The sequence below is a fragment of the Calidris pugnax genome, unplaced genomic scaffold (genome assembly GCF_001431845.1).
Source record: "Calidris pugnax isolate Ruff unplaced genomic scaffold, ASM143184v1 scaffold349, whole genome shotgun sequence".
Taxonomy (NCBI): Eukaryota; Metazoa; Chordata; class Aves; order Charadriiformes; family Scolopacidae; genus Calidris; species Calidris pugnax.
Genome location: NW_015091088.1, coordinates 1,237,320 through 1,254,440, shown reverse-complemented (window position 1 = coordinate 1,254,440; position 17,121 = coordinate 1,237,320). Strand labels below are relative to the sequence as shown.

Below are 17,121 nucleotides of genomic sequence, written 5' to 3'. Positions count from 1 at the left end.
AGACTAACTGCTCAAATCATTTAACTCTATCAAGCATAAACATAGTATCATTCACACTGCGGATAACTTCTTCAGTCTTGTTAAAGCGAGGGCTTGCTTTAGTAACACCGAGATATTGCGCATTTAATTTCTTAATAGTTTTACTGAGTTAGTTCCTTTACTTGAAGGGCAAAGAAAAAAATCTTGACTGTATGGTTTATGTCAGCACAACAGCCTTAGACACCACTAGTTGCTGGAGTAAGTTATATCAAGAAGAAGATGGAAAAATAAAATTGTATTTTCTTACATATTTCTGAAATATTAAAAACACATGTAACAGGTCAAGATAGTAATGACTTTGACAGTACATAGTATGCTACTTTGCTTTCACAAAAGAGAAAAATTTTGATATAAATTGATGTTATAGTTTAACTTCCCTGTAGGAATTCGTTCACATCCATTGCAATTTAAAGCACATTTTAAAGAAAATAAAAGTCTAAAAGAGAAACATTTTCAGAAAAGTATTCATCAGATCTCCTATAGGAGACAAGAAAGACAGCAAAACTATCACCAGAAGACAATAGAGAAGGACAGCAAGAAATTATTGTAGAAAACTTACGCCTAGAATGAAAGCAGAGTACTTAAGGGGTTATAAGGAAAGGAGGTTCAGATTGTCAATAGATTTCTGATCATTGAAATTGCTGTGGAGAGTAGAAATCAGAGCACACAGAAAGGCAGTTTCAGGCAGAAGATGGGAGGTACCCTTAGATGAACCCTTAAAGAACACTTTGAGACACCATGGAAGCGAGTCACTGAACAGGTTGGGGGGGGAAGAGTAAGGTGCTACTGAGAATTAAAGCTCAAAGAGCATACGGTACAGTAAAAGATGAAAACAAATGAAAATAAAGGGGAATGTAAGAATCAATTTCAAAGGGAGCAGATCGATAAACACAGCTAATAGAATTACTACCCTGATTTAATTAACAAAAGAACTTTGACAGTCTTAGCTTCCTTGGTTAACCAGCATAATTAAACTCTCACTGAAGACTGCCAGGCTAAGTTAAAAAACCTGTTATTGAAAGTTCAAGACAATCCTTTAACTGTTGGAATAGCTAAACTATTCCTTCCATAGAGCTAAGAATATCAAAATCTTTAAAACTTTCTCCTTCATCTAGAAAAAGCCACAATGGTTTCTAATACATACAGAGAAGGAGGAGTTAAAACTAACACATGAACTAAAATGTGTAAAGACAAATAGAAAAAGGTAGCCTGTTCCTATGGCTCCTAGTTCTATAGCTTTTGGCTTCCAGCTGATGATGTGAAAGTCTGTTCTCATGACAGGACTAAGTCTCTAGACCACAAAGGCTGTTGGGAGAAATGGGAAGAGAAGTCAGCAGCCAAAACTCTCCTCTAACTTTTCAGGTTCTTAAGGTTACTTCAGTATAAAGGATAAGCACCTGAACTATTTTTAGAAGCTTAAAAAAAAAAGTTGTGTTTTTTTGTTGGTTTTGTTTGTTTTTAATGTCTCCTGAAACTAATGATTCTGGGAAGTGTAGAGACTGGTAAGACCCTGGAGTCAGTGCTGCAATGGAAAATTCCTTAGAACAATTCTTACCAAAGACTGGATTCCAGTTTTTGGGAAGCATCTGTTCCCAGAGTTACTTTTCCAACTAGACCAATAAAAATAATGTGAAAACTACAGATGGTGATGGGGTTTGTTTGGGGGCTTTTTTTGTCGCGGGTATTTTGGAGAGGTTTTTTTTCGTTGTTTTGGTTTTTTTTAAAATAGCTGTAATCATTGTACAAATGCCCATGTAGATTGAGTTAGCTAAGGATGATTTTTTAAAAATGAAGTACTATCTTTTAGACAAAAAATTTCTACTCTAAAAAAAGTCATTAGGCTATCTTTACTAATACTGTGCCAGAAATACAGTCAGGAGAAAAAACACATCATATAAATGGTGTAGCACTTAGTATGATTTAAATTTAAAGTTTGCTAGATTCCACATTGTTTCAGAACTGAAATGTCAGATTAGTATGTTTAAACAATCAGCATTTTACTTCAGCCTGTTGGACAAGTGTTCTTTTTTATAGTAATATCTATACTCATTTGATAGATGATTGCAGGCCTAAAAAGAATTACATGAAGTCAAACTGATGAATAATCACTTAGGAGTCTGAAGTAGATTTGTCCAACAGAAACCTGGCTACAAGGGGAAAATGCAGTCAGCAGAAAATAGAGTTCTTTAAAGCAAAAGAATAATTCAAATAGGTATTCACAGGACAATGCTACAAATGCAAAATGCTACATAGAAAATATAAAGACAGTTACATGAACATATCAATGCATCTCTCCCAAACTGGAGACAAGGCCTTAAAAAAAATTCTGAAAGTTTACAAGTCCTTGATATTTACTTTATAACAGTAATTATATTTACAAAGACATGCTAAATAGCTACGGTCTACTTCAAATGCTAAGTATTTTTTGTAGTAATTTCCAGTTGATCCTCAATTTTCATTTCTCCTCGGGATGTATTTTCATTAAAGCTCTCTCCAGAGATTCTTATAAGAGAAGCATAATCTAGAGATAAAGTTATTCTTCACTGATGACTGCCTGAAAAGGCACCTAACCTTGAAATGTAACATATCAGCAATGACTGATATCACTATGACTGGTGTGAAATCACTGAGTCAAACATATTAGGAACATTAAGTACCATTAAGTACTGACAACAAAAAAGAGTAGGCATTGCTGAAAAATGAAGCCATGGGACCGAGTCATTAAGTTTTACATAACGAGAAGTTTTGTCTTGGAAAAAATAAATTTCAGCAGACCCACAAGTATCTCAGTAAAATGCACTAGGGTCCCAAAAAAATCTTCCAACAGTCTTACACCAGAGGATCTTAAAATAAAAATCCTGTTGTGAATTCATTATTAACTAAAACATAGGAGACAATGGGTGGAAATAAATGACTGGTTTTCACAATGAAGAGAATGAAGAGAACCTATTGATGGAATCAGATGGGAATCTGTAACACAACATATGAAAATACTAGACAATGAACTGAACAGTGTGTATAAAATTTACTGAGGTAGTTGGATCTACATTACAATGAGGAACTGCAGAAAAATGTCACGCTACTGAATTGTTACAATATGATGTGAAAGAAACTCAGAATAAGGCCAGATTTTCCCATCTGCATTAACTCTGCATATATAGTACTGGGCAACGTCTCATCTAAGATTATTCAAGTCAACATGCACGTTTTCCAGAATTGTCAGCTCAGTGCTCAGAAATAGCATAAAAGACAAACAGAATAAGAAATGAAAAAGTTATCATGAAGTATGTATACAACATGGTGCACACCTTAAATACCATGCAGAGTTTGGTCACCTTGGTTCCAATAGAATATAGAACAACCAAACAAGAACAATCAGAAGTATGCAATAATCAATTTGTGTGGAAGTTAATCAGGTGTTTCTTCAGCTTGGAAAGTAGAGGAGTGGAGAAGATATGGTATACATATTTATTAATCATAAATGAGTCAGAGATTATTTATTATTTTACGTAATGCAAGAACTATGAGATACCCAGTGAAATTATCAGACAAGTTTAAACCAAATAAGTGAAATTACTTTTTCCACACACACATTAAACTTGAATTTACTGATGCATATGCTATGGATGCTTATAAAGTACAAATAAATCCAAGAAAGAACTTGACAAATTCAAGGAATAAAGTTCCATTGAAAGCTATGACAAACATGATCAAGCAGATTTAAAAAATCTTTACATCACAAATTGCTGGAAGCCAAAACTGACCAGTAGGAGAATTTATCTGGGGCTATAGGGACCTTTGGCCTAAACATATCTTATGCTCTTATAATATGATTGTTTTCCTCACAAGTCAACGATCTTATTTACTTGACAACCCTTGATTGGTGCCTCCAAGACATGGAATCTACATTAAGATATTCTGGTAAGAAAATTCTGTTTTCGCCCACAGCATTCTAGTTGAGAGTCAACTTTAAGAGTCTCTGTTTCTGTGGTTTTGGTTTTTTGGTTTTACTTTTACCAAATTACATTAGAAGCAGATATTCCTGAAAATAAAATATTAACACTTACCCGTTTGTCTAGCGTTCTTTCCCTTACAAAGCCAAGCAGCTGGTCATTGACTAAAGAAAGATCTCTCTTGCCCGCAGTAATAATTGTAACAATAACGTCATGTCGAATGGCTTCTTCTGGGTCATGTGATCTAACCTTCAAATATTCTGTTACAATCAGAAACAATGAAAAGCTTGGGGTTTTTATGCACATATGACGTATTCTGATTTGTTAATAATGTTGAAACAATTAAATGTCAGTCACACATAATCAACCATATAATCTATTAAACATAACTGCCTACAGGAAACATCTGTCCCATCATTTTCTATAGTAAATATAAAGCAAATACATAACTATAAATATCAGAAGAGTATAAAAGTGAATAGCTTTTACAAAAACCTCATTTGCAACAAGCAATGAAGTGAAATAAAGCTGATTAGAACATACTGAAAATAAAGAAGGTGTGGGGGGGATGAGATAAGAAATACAAAGAGCAGACACTCTCATTCCCAAAGAACTAAGAAGGTACATAATAAATGAAAAATACTGTCAAATGCTGAGGTTAGCTTGCATCAAAAAAGAACAGTATTTTCAGTTAAGCCTGAAATTCTGCTCATAGTTAAAATGATGCTGAAGTGAAAGAAGAAAATGCACAGATTTAGATTTAAATCAGCACCGTGGCATTTTCTAAACTCAGTGGAAGAGAGTACTGGGGAACACATTTTGAAACTAAATCCCCCAGACTGAAAATAAATCAAGATGTTGCATCAATATTTGCTTTGACTTGCCAAGTTTCATTAGAATCTGAAATTACTTTAAAACTCATTCTGCAATGGGTAGCTTCTTAAAAGACTCACTCTGACAAAGTCCACACAAAGTCACACATTCCTCTCTTTCTAATAACTAGCACTTGTTTTCAGCAGAACACAATTACTCAGAAGTGAGCTCCTCCATCCAGCATCAAGCATTGGACTTGATAAGTTTTAGAGCTATACTGCTATGTACAGAAATAATTACATTCTTCCTTGCTTTTTTCTTAAATTATTCTAAACCTCAGAATGAGCATCTCACCAGTGAGGTCTTTTGCTAAGTCTGGATGGTTCATTAAACAATGACTGGCGAATTTCACACTCTCTAATCTCACAGGGACATGGATATCATTGAACCTAGAGGGATAGAAGATGATGAATGTTAATTTTTAATTAGCCTTGCAAATCAAGATTATTCTCTACGTAGTAACATGTGTTGATAGTATGTTCCATTAACTATTAGAATACTTTTGTATGGCAAAATAATACAATAGAAATGTCTTGAATTTCTCTCCATAATGTACCTCATACAGATTTTTTATGTTATTTCTTGTGAAATTAAGTCAGGACTAAAATTAAAGGATGAATAGACTATATGTGGATGAAATGCTGACCCAATGAATTTTGCTTATTGATTTTTGAACTTAATTGTCCATACACTGTCAATCATGTGTGTCTGTCTACACACATATATGAAATTATAAAAATATAAATTGCCATACAACATGTAGCGTTTGAAAACATTCACCTTTTAAACAATGATAAATTTCTATATTTACTTAAAAGGAAGTATTTCTTCACTCAAAAAGGTAAATGCCAATAAAACAGATATAGTTGCAGATACAGCTTAGCAGTATGAAATTTCCATCAATGCTGGTATATCTATAGTGTAATTTCTGCTATGTATGCAATGTGCTATCTATCTAACCTATATATATTCCCATAGCTGACAGCAATATAGCAGCAGTCCTTCAGGCTTCTTCGTTCTGAAATATAACTGTATGCAGTTGTCTGCTTCAAAGATTTAACGAAAGAACTTGCTCAAATACAAACAGTTATGTCCTTTGAAAACACAATGAAAACTGCAATACTATCAGAAAAAAACAGAACAAAAAGATCAGAAATTCAGATTCTATCCCAGTTTCCCTTACCGCCCAAGAAAGCACTGCCAGAGAGGACGATTTTGTGTGGCCAGATCAGAATCTTTGGAGCCAAAGAGTTTAGCCAGAAGTCGAACAACAGCCAAACGTTCTTCTCCATCATTGCTCTAAAAATCAAAACATGAAAAACAAACTGTAAATCATTATCTGTAGTATGAAAATAATAATTTCTGGGTTCATTTTCCTTCCGCTTTTACAAATTAGATTAAAAACTGAGTTTGAAATAACTTCTAATAATCCTCAGTCTCCCTAATTAGATGAATACGAGTAAAAATATATAAATACCTATTAAGGTAACACATTACAGCCACTGACCAGATGGCTGTGCTTTGAAAATTCTTTCTCTTTCAGGAATAAACCCCACCCCTCAGTACTTTGAATAACATATATCCCTATCAATTTCAACAGTGAATTATCTTTTTTTTTTTGTTTTAAAACATACTTTAAAACTATTTTATTTGTATGGAAAAGACACCACTTAAGATGCTATAAAACAGATGTGCCTTAAAAAAGATGTATGCAATTTTACCAAATATCTATTCCATGGTTATTTTTGTTTATTGCCACCGTACCCTACTATGTATATGCACACAATTATTTCTCTTGTCCATTTACAGTCTTATGAAAGACAAATAGCTTTTTAATTAAAAAAACCCAAACCCCCAAATCAGGATGAATTATTTCCAAGGATTCAAAAGCAGTCAGCTGACTTATTAGCTGATTATGACAAATCTCAGAAAATATTTGGAAATATTTCCTCCTTTATTAAAACATTATTTCACAGGAGAAAATTCTGCAAATCAATACTGAATCTGACATACTTGCATTTCATAAGACAAGCCAACCACAACCTAATTACTTCATAAATTTCAGGCCAAATCCAAAGATTACGTACATATAACTTTTGCATTAGATGATATGAATTTATCATTATACAGATTATATATTTTGTGTGCACAATACACGTTTGCCCGCACAGAAAGCAGACAACTGTGTATAACTTTCCAGTGTCCCTCCTTTAATATTACATTTCTCTTTAAAATAAAGTGATAAATATTAAATTTTAATCCCTCCAGTAGAACACTTATTAAATTTACAGCTCTACACTCTTAACATCCATACAACTTTTATTACTTTGTCCAAAGCTACATTGTCACCTACCTTCAGCTTGAATTCAAGCTGTGGCATGACAGACAGCAGTAAGTGAGGATCTATGGCAAAAAGCTCTTGTATCAAGTCAAACACATGTTCTGATAAGTCACTTACTGAAGACTTTCCCAGTACCAGAACCTGGTTAAAAAACTAGAATACAAACGATATTAGTTAGCAGATTTTCCTTCATTAATGCAAACATTATTTAAAAAAAAAAAAATAACATAGGATCATTAATACATTAATTCTAATGGAAGGCACTCAACACTTTTGGTTTTATTATTACATCAAAGCATTTCACCCTTACAGTTTTGGCTCAAGCAATTTACAAACAAACATCCTTCATAATTCAGTTCTACTACTTGATTGGATTAATTAATTCACGGTAATTTGATAATTCAAAATATCAGTAACCATCTTGCCAGCAAAATTAACAGATAATAAGAGAATTGATAATTTAAAATGTATATTCATCCAGAAAAAAAAATATAGTATCTTATTTTTAATTTTCTTACCATTTAAAACCAACCCAAATTAAAGATCACCAAATGCTGAAAACGAAGTATCCCTACTTTTAATCCATTTTAAAGAATGTCAAATGACTTTACGATGGGTCTTGTGATATCTGACAGTAACGTATCAAGGTTGTTAGCGATCTAACAGAAAAAAATAAAGTAGCCTAAAATATGAATTCTTTTGGATATGTTAAATTTTAATATGCTTGATATACTTCCTATTAGATACTGTGGGTTAATATTATTTAAGCAGTGAAAATGCTACAAAGCTATTACAAACTTGAATAAGAAAGTAAGAGTAATAATATTAAATCAACTCAAAAGTCACTCTATGCACTAACCTGTTTCCAGCTATGACTAATTACAAAAGCTTAGAGAAACTGGGGAATTGGAAAGCGGTACTTGTTAGTGAGACTCCTTGAGCTTTCAAATACTGATTAATCTTTTATGAATTTGCCTTAATTCCCTTTTTAAACTACTCTGGCTTTTATCAATTCCATGGGCTTCAGCACCATGAAAAGGCAACAGAATGTATCAGTCTATATCCCCCACAAGACTGTAGCAGCTATTTTAATAGGTAGAACATACAACATTAACATTCAACAGCGGGAATTACAGTAGAAGGAAGTCTTGTAAAAAAATAAATTATTTTAGTCTTTATGACTAAAACATGTTTAGGATGGGGAAAAAATATCTAGTAAAGAGCTGGTAGCTTGAAATGCTTCGTCCTAGAGCTCGGTATGAAACAAAGCTCCCTGGTTGCTGGACTAACAACTCCTTTTGTTGCAACAGGATTTTTTGTTGGTCACCTATTTTCACAGTCTAGATTTAGCCTTAACTTTAGACTGAGATGGGTAAAAATTAATTTCCTCTTCCCTTATTTGAAATATTTGACATACTTCTTTAACAACCAAGCTAATAATATCCTGTTTGGAAAATGGTATTCCCTTAGCTGCATTACAAAATGTGACTTTTATAAACAAACAAACAAATCTCCAATAAATCAAGAGAGGAACAAGAACACTTATTACTTGTAGATAACATGGATTAATTAATTTACATACATTGGCAATACACGGTTCAATGGTCTGGACGGTCCTTTTCAACAGGACTTTTGCAAGATCAAATGCTTGTTTATTAAGGTTCTGAAATAAAGAAATAATAATAATAAAATTTTAAAGAGACAAACTATTTCAGATTATTTTACTTTTCTTTCCTAGCCTTAAAAGAACATGACTTTAGAAAGGTATATTTTACCACCAATCTATTTGCTCTCAAAGCTATCTAAATTCAATTACATTAATTCCACAACTACAGACTTAGACAAATCTTAAAACTAGAAATCTACCCCAAACTCATCATTTCCTGCACGTTCTTCTAAGACTTTGTCAGTCCAGTTGTTACCTTTAGCATTGCGTTCATATCTATAAAAAGTTTTCACATACAAGCACATTACAAATTTTGAAGAAACATTACCGCACCTTCATACTTTGATAATTTGCATGCACCAAATTTTGCCCTTGAAAAATGAACCAGTCTAACTTGGTATTCAAATGGGGTTTTGTTTTCCCCCCTCACATACTCCTTAAAGGTCCACCCTGTAGCAAAGTTCAGCCTTGTCTAGAGGGTAGAACCATGCACTGGCTTCTCCCTGGACTGCACTGAATGCTCTGAGACAGCCCACAGAGAGCACTGGTGCTTGGGCAGAGTTTGCTGCAAACTTTCCAAGCAAAGGTTTGATTGCCAACACGACAAATCTGAACGTTGTTTTTATTACTCTCACACAAGATAAGGAATGTAGCTGCACATCTGAAAAATGTGACTGTCTAAATCTGCACAAAATCCAATATGCAGTATCTCGTCTCATCTAGGGATTAATGCAGCTCGGAGGGTAGGAAAAAAAAAGGAGAAAGAAAAAAAAAAGTAAGGTGGATTAGTCGATTGGCCTGAAAATTACAAATGACTGCAGACAAAATACATCCTTGGGTAAAGTCTAGGGATGACTGATTCTTGGAAAGACAGTATTTGGCAAGTCTACATTGAGAATGACTCCCTGGTGTTCTTTTAGCTGATGAGATGACAAACTGAAAGACAGTTCATCAGCTGAGAAATAAATGGCCAAAGGCTCTTACAAGCATCTCCTCAGTCACCACAGCAGTAAACTGATGCCTCATTACAGAAGACAGACAGATACGTTATGAACTCTACTCAAATTCAAAACAAAACAGTGTGTCTCCAAAACAGACCATGATTAAAATCTTGGTGGCACGTATTCCTGTATTAAACTAAAGGACTACTAATCTCATACAGAAAACATACTTTACTTGGGTCTTCAATACAGCTTCAAAGATGCCTTGCAATGAAGTTGCGTTGGGTTTTTTTTCCCCCTAGACAAGGTCTTAAGAGCTAAAAAAACCCAAAACCAACAGCAAGCCCCCCCCCCAAACCAAACAAAAAACCTCAAAGAACCTAGAAAAGAAATATATATTGATAAAATAAACTATCAATATATATAGATAAAATAATAATTTATTATTGATAAACAAACAAACAAACAATCAGTCTGTTAGGACGAGAAAAAAAAACCTTGAAGGTCTGGAATGACCATGCTGTAAAGGATGCAGAAGAAAACACCGATGTTAAATACATGATTTTAAGGAATAACCTTGATAGTAAGAGTAAGAAGAAAAATATTGACTAAATAGCAGTGGTTTTAAAGTTAATAAGAACTACAGTTTGATGCTGTAGGTGGTCTAAGTAAAATGTGACATACCTTACTGCTAATGAAAACCTGGATTTACTAGAGGAGAGCCACATTTGCACACACATAGAGAACAATGTACAGTAAGGTCACTTTACTGATAATGGAGATACAAATTAATATCATTTAGATGCTGAGGTAGACTCTACTTCATTACTAGCTACTGGTATATTTCTCCTTTTTTTATTGCAGTATTGTCTTACACAATGTAAAAGAGTTTACAGAAACAAAACAAACTAAACAAAAACCCCCAAAAGGAATCGAACATATTATCCAAAACACATATTTCAGCACCCTTACGAAGACTACCTTTCATTAAGTGTAAGGCTACCCACACTGATACTTTTATTATGTCATAGCGGAGAATGACTTAGTATTCAATTACTTTGCACAGACGTAAAAGTATTGTTATTAGATGTTCTCTTAAAAAAAAACCCAAATAAACCATGCTTTTCAAGCTATGCTGCTTCTGATTTACATACCTAAGGATAAACAATTAATACAATTACAGAATTTCCTAGGAGATCTGTTCACGAAAGGAGAACATAACTATTGCAGTCAAACTCTGCTAGGGAGAGCAGACAGAAGAACTTTGTCTTGTTTGATTGTTTTTTTTGCTTTTAACTATTATGGTAAAGCACTAGTTTAAGTTCTGTTGTTACAGGAAGCAAACACAGACCAAAATACTGAGTGAGCACTGACTGCAGCATATTATTTGCTCAGTCATGATGGCCAAGAGCCAGCAAGGACTGGCCACCAGCCTAGAGGCCAACATACTAAATATCCAGCAAAACCCAGTATTTACACCAGGTTTACCTCCCTCTTTATCAGAGCCTTGCTTAAAAATTTATCTCATTAAGCACAATTATATGATTAAGCTAACAATGTTAATGCTAAAGGATCATCTTCACCCCCACTTTGTTTACACCAAGTAGCCACAACACACTGCTCAGTTGTACAAGGTTTACCAGGTCTTTACCCTCAGAGCAATGCCCACCACCATTAACAGCATCACCCAGCACCTGATGCACGTATCTCCACTCCTCTATTTCCACTCCTGATCTCTACTGCCTGTAACTGATTAGAAACAACACACAAAGAACAGCATATTTCAAAACGACTCTTTTTTCTATTGTTATGAGAAAGAGGCCTCCCTTCTTGTTAGCAATTTTAATAAGACATCATCTCATTGCAGTCAATAAAAATGCATTGATAGAATGATATTCCCATCTCATGGTCACAACAGAAGGAATGCAAACTGATGATTTCACAGGTAAACGACACTGGCCACAGCTTAGTCACCCCTGTGCTATACACTTCCATGAATTCTCCCTCCCTAGGTAACCAAAGGAATAATCCCTAGTTCTATGCGCTAATTTAATTTTAATTATGTAGTCATGGATGGAGCTGCCTCAATATTGTCATTATTTTAAATTAATAAATGAACAAACAGAAACACATACTTGGTAATCAGAGTACAGTTCATTTACTCATAATTAAAACTTAGGGTTCTCCATCCAATTTTCAGCATGAAGCACAAGTGTTTTGGCAAATGAGTTTTCTTGGTTAACACAAGGCAACACCAGGCTGCTTCTCACTTTCCCTGGTTTCACAGCTAACAGAGCTGTGTTTATTCTCCTTTTAACTTTTTTTAGCCATTATGGCAAAGGTACTCCAAATAGACCCAGTGACCAGATATTAAGTAACACAATGAAACCAGAAGGAGAGCAACAGAGACAGTTTGTGAAGCTGATCGTAAAAAGGGTGTCTCTGAAAAACCTGCCAAAGTAGCTGTGTAGATGGGGCTCACGTAAGACTCCTCTAAGAAAAAAGGGGGTCACTTACAGTGAGTTAAAGGGATGCTGAACTTTGCAAAGGGCAGAAAGATTATGGAGCTCTTAAAAGAATATGGAGCAATAAAAGCAAACAGCTAACTGAAAAAAAAAGTACTACACTTCAGGTAATAATTAAGTTTTATTAAAAGTTTAAGGAGGAAGGACACTGGGCAGGGGGGAACAGAACAACTAGGGAGGTGGAGGGGAGTCTGACTGGCAAGCTGAGGCAAGCAGCAAGTCACCACAGAAGTCTTGGAGAAGCTGGTTTTTTTCCCTTTTCCTTTTTTTTTTAATAAAAAAAATACCTCACTTCTTTTAAGTTAGAAAAACAACTGACCCCTAAACAACCAACAACTGTTAAGAGGTAACGTTTTCCCATTACGAATTATATTTGCTTGAAAATATTTTATTTCTCTTTCAGTACAGAGTTCCTGAGGTGGCGAGCAGGCAGAATCTCTTGATACTGAATAATCTAGACAAAGCTAATGAACAGCACCAAATAATTCCCAAAGGAAATTTTCAATCCACTGTTACAACACTGGGGGAAAAAAAACCAACAAAGGCAGTTGTGGCAGCTAAAGCACTTGGAGAGATAAACAACAAGCAAAAAGCAATAAAAATCATTGTTGTAACGGTATACTACTGTAATATTTTACTTTGCAGACCTTGTGTGCAGGAATGAGGTTAATCAAAATGGAGTCCAGCAGCTCCTGAGTTACTCCATCGCCTTCCATGATGATAGAACTCATCAAATCCAGCATATGCATTTGTACCTTCTGGTTGTGGCTATTACTGAGATGATAAAGAAAATTATCAATACCACATTTTCAGACCCTGACAAATATTAACAGTACCGTTAAGAAACAGTGCCTTATGCTGTCTAGCTTGCCCTCCCTTACACTCTCCAAATCTCAAAACTATTCTATGTGCCTTTCCTCTCTTACAGAAATCTTCAAAACCCTTGAACACCCTAGTTTTACTTTAAGAAGTGAAACAAAACAAAAAAGAAGAAAATAACAACCACTGAAATACAAATGTAGACAAATGAGTCAGAATGGAGTATACTCTTGTAACATGGACGAGAAGTTTTAAAACACATCTATTTTAAGACACACACCCTCCATGTTGTTGGTAATTCGCGCTCATTTGCTTTCCCCCTGTACCTCCTCGTTTGGAGAAATAGTTCTATTCAGACACATACTTATTCGCACAAGGATTCCGTCTACCCCCAAAACTGATGATATTTTGACAGATTAATATAATTGAAGCAATTCAACTTACTTGATAACTGAAAAAAGAGTCCTAAAAAGCTGAATAAAAATTTCATTGCAATCTTCCAACTCAAAGCAGATGTTGTAAGATTTAACCCAAGCTAAATTCTAGAACAAAAATAGGATATTCAGGATATTACAACTTCACATTAAGACATAAATATAATGATGTTAGTTACATTTTTTCTATTTATACATTATACATTCTATTTAAACATTATACAATAGATTGTAAACCCTTTGGGGAAAGAGACTGCATATTTGTTTTGTGTATAAAGAGCTCTTGACACAAAGGGGCTTTGCAATATCCAGAAAGAAAACTAAATATAGAATAATGTGATTTCTTATTAATAAAAGCAGATTGATAGAAATTATTAATATAAGTCCTTGTTATAGACTTTTTTCTTCATGCTATGAAATAATACCGTTTTAAACATCAATAAAAGGTTTACAAACAAGATACTCTTTCTAAATGCACATTGATAAAACGCCCACATTTCTTTTTTTAAACAAAAATCTTATATTCCTTCTCCCATCATCAATATAAGCAGATTTGCATTTTAATCAGCATTTGAAGTTCTCTCTTGATGACATAATATATCCTTAAGGGTGCATGATACGAAAACCAATGTATAGAATTGTAAGACAAAGGCTAAATGTTAATAAATACCAATCATTTTAACATGTCCTCAACTATAGGCTGCATGAACTTATTAAACGCAAATAGAATTGTAACTGCTAGAAGAAGCAATTTACTGAACTTTAATGAGTTTGGTGCAATTTACAGAATAAAAGAAGTTTCCCAGGCACACTGGCACATCTGGAGAAAGATCGATTACATTTCTTAGGCTTACAGAGCAAATACTGTCTACTGAAAGTTACAATTATTTTGTTACCTCTAACAAGTAAAAGTATCTGTTAAATTGAGGGCTCTTCGTGTCCTCCAAGCCTTTTAATTGTCTTGTAATAAACAAGAATATGTCCTGTCAAAAAAAAAAACCAACGATAAAGTGGTTACAAGCTTGATTCAGCAGAGAATAAAAATACAACCCTTTAGTAGTGAGATCTACCCACATTTACAAATTCATGATATAAGAATATTAAATTGTCTTTTTAGGCACTGACAGCTATCACCAACTTTAGGCACTGAGCTATCACCAACAGAGATACTGGTTATCTAGTGTTCCTTTACACATCCCTGGGCCTTAAAGTACTACAGTGATTCACAGAACTAAAGCTACATCTCTTTACTAAAAATTGAACATCAGCATAAATGGGAGTAAAAAATTTTTTTCAGGTTTTTTTTTGTTTGGTTGGTTTTGGGTGGTGGGTTTTTTGCGGGGGGATGGCAGGGGAGTGGTGGCAGGATGTTTTTTCCCCTCAGTAAAAGAATGAGGTAGGAAGAAAGTCATCATTTTATAATGCGTTTTTACCTTAAGTTTGTCATGGGAAGTATATGGAGCTTCAGGAGCATAGATACGAAAGATATCAGCCAAGCAACATGCTACGAGGAGGCGCACATCTTTATTGGGATTCCTGAGGAAGAATTCAGATGCAAGGTGCAAGGCTAATGGGAGATACTGCTGCTTCTCATCTTCTGAGTCCTGGTCCATATCCATGAAGGTTTTTACCACCATCTGAAAACATGGGAAAAATAAAACATTTGAGTGCTTTCTGCTTTTATTCCAAATTACTAAACAATACTTTCTAAAAGGATGCAATGCCATCAATATGCATTCTACCGCATAATCACTCTACTGAAATTTTTTTGCTAGGACAAACATCAGAAAAGGTGTTAACCTAGTGCTTAAAGGCTTATTGAACTCTTTTTTTTTTTTTTTTTTAAATTAAGATACTGAAAAATGACCTTATAAATTAAAATAAATGTTTGATAGCAACCTTTTCTACAGTATGTTACTTGAAACTCCTCCTCAATTTCTCCAAATGTACAACTACATTCCTTCATGAAGCAACTTAGAACAAAACCAAAAATCAAGAAAGTACCAGAGAGAAAAACAAACAGACAACAGAATAAAAGAGAACTTTAAATCCACAGCCCATAAAAATCCAAATTCTATCTGAATTAGCTTGTTTCCCTAAAAGTATTCTTGAACTATATTTTGAAGCATTAGCTAAAAGGACAAAACCATCCTCCTACTGACAGTACAGGTCTGCCTGTCAGTGTCACACATCACACATCACCAGATTCCAGATAATGGAATTAAAAAGAATAGATAACACAGCCTTCAAAACCTACCAGATTCTATCAATAAGGAAGGCTTAAAAAATAAACAAACAAACAAAATAACCAAACACAAAACAAAACACACCACCAAACCAAAACTTACATGATGTAAAACCAAAAAAACCACACCACACTCTCTGCTGGTGGCAGGACAAAGAATAATGGCCTGGACTTGCAGCATGGGATTCAGATAACTGTTACTGAAGGCTTTAAGGACAGGTGGATCCTGTGGATCCTGCCCTGGAGACTGATGATACAACTGTATCTGTACCATACAAACTTGTTCCTTGAACTAAAGTTCCTTCCAGTCTTTCTACTAGTTGTAGAGATAACCTATACGAGCGATCTTTTGATCTTTCTTGTAAGCCCAATCTCCTTTCTCCCTATGTGTATTGTAAGCTTCATAACCAGAATACCCGCCCAGACTCAGATCTCTCTCTGGGTTCTCATACTCATACGACAATATGCATAATCTTGCACATATCCCTTCTTCAATACTTCAAAAACAGACAAGGAAAGGCAGCATGGTGCTGTGAAAACCCATACAACTTTGCCACTCAGTAACAAAATGTTGGCATATTCTGTTATTAAAGACTTTGGCACTGTCTTGCCTGTTTGAAAACACACCAGGCTGATGGATTTTCCTGTGTTGCTCTTGTATTCAGAAGGAACTGCCAGCAAATATCCATAAAACCTCATTCTATTTCCCTGTAAAGCACTCCTTGATATTTTTGTTCTATTACAAAACAACACTTGGGCAGTAATTGGGCCACTGGCAAGCTGCAACTGCTATTAAACCTACTGATCTGTTTTCTCTGTTGTTTCTTTATAGTCCCTTATTTGCTTGTATTTGTGTGTTGTCTTTTGCTTTATAATAGTGTTCAGTCCATGAGGTTCTCTTTATGGTACGCACAAAAAATGAAGAGAATAATATCTTGGTCTTTAACTAGGATCTCAGATACCAAAGCAATACAAATAATGAACAATACGTATGGGGTGCAGAAAATATATAGTATAATACAAATCATGAAATTAATACATAAATAAACTATGGAGGGCTATACCATGGTTAAAAGCATGATGTAAATGCTTGCTAGCAGCAGGACATATATAAGATTTGGGGAAAAGGGTGCAATCCATACAAAGTAAAATCCATAATTCTGTTGGACTGTCATCATAGTTTATACTATATAATTATATATATATAATTCTATACATTCCTTGAATATATGCAATTAACTATATCTAAAAATCCTACAGCCTGGGAGTAGTCCGTATAGCCAAG

At 34.5% G+C, this 17,121-nt stretch overlaps 1 protein-coding gene across 2 annotated transcripts in view; it reads right to left on the bottom strand.

The window, feature by feature from the left end:
* The window catches only part of PDS5A (PDS5 cohesin associated factor A), a 75,959-nt gene that overhangs the window by 32,105 nt on the left and 26,733 nt on the right, over positions 1-17,121 (bottom strand). For both annotated transcript variants that reach the window (XM_014957778.1, XM_014957780.1), the window contains exons 2-10: positions 15,025-15,228; positions 14,488-14,574; positions 13,602-13,699; positions 12,986-13,112; positions 8,789-8,869; positions 7,219-7,359; positions 6,049-6,164; positions 5,160-5,254; positions 4,107-4,252 (exon numbers count right to left, since the gene is read on the bottom strand). In XM_014957778.1, coding sequence (XP_014813264.1) covers positions 4,107-4,252; positions 5,160-5,254; positions 6,049-6,164; positions 7,219-7,359; positions 8,789-8,869; positions 12,986-13,112; positions 13,602-13,699; positions 14,488-14,574; positions 15,025-15,228 — 1,095 coding nt within the window. The remainder of the gene's footprint in view (positions 1-4,106; positions 4,253-5,159; positions 5,255-6,048; positions 6,165-7,218; positions 7,360-8,788; positions 8,870-12,985; positions 13,113-13,601; positions 13,700-14,487; positions 14,575-15,024; positions 15,229-17,121) is intronic.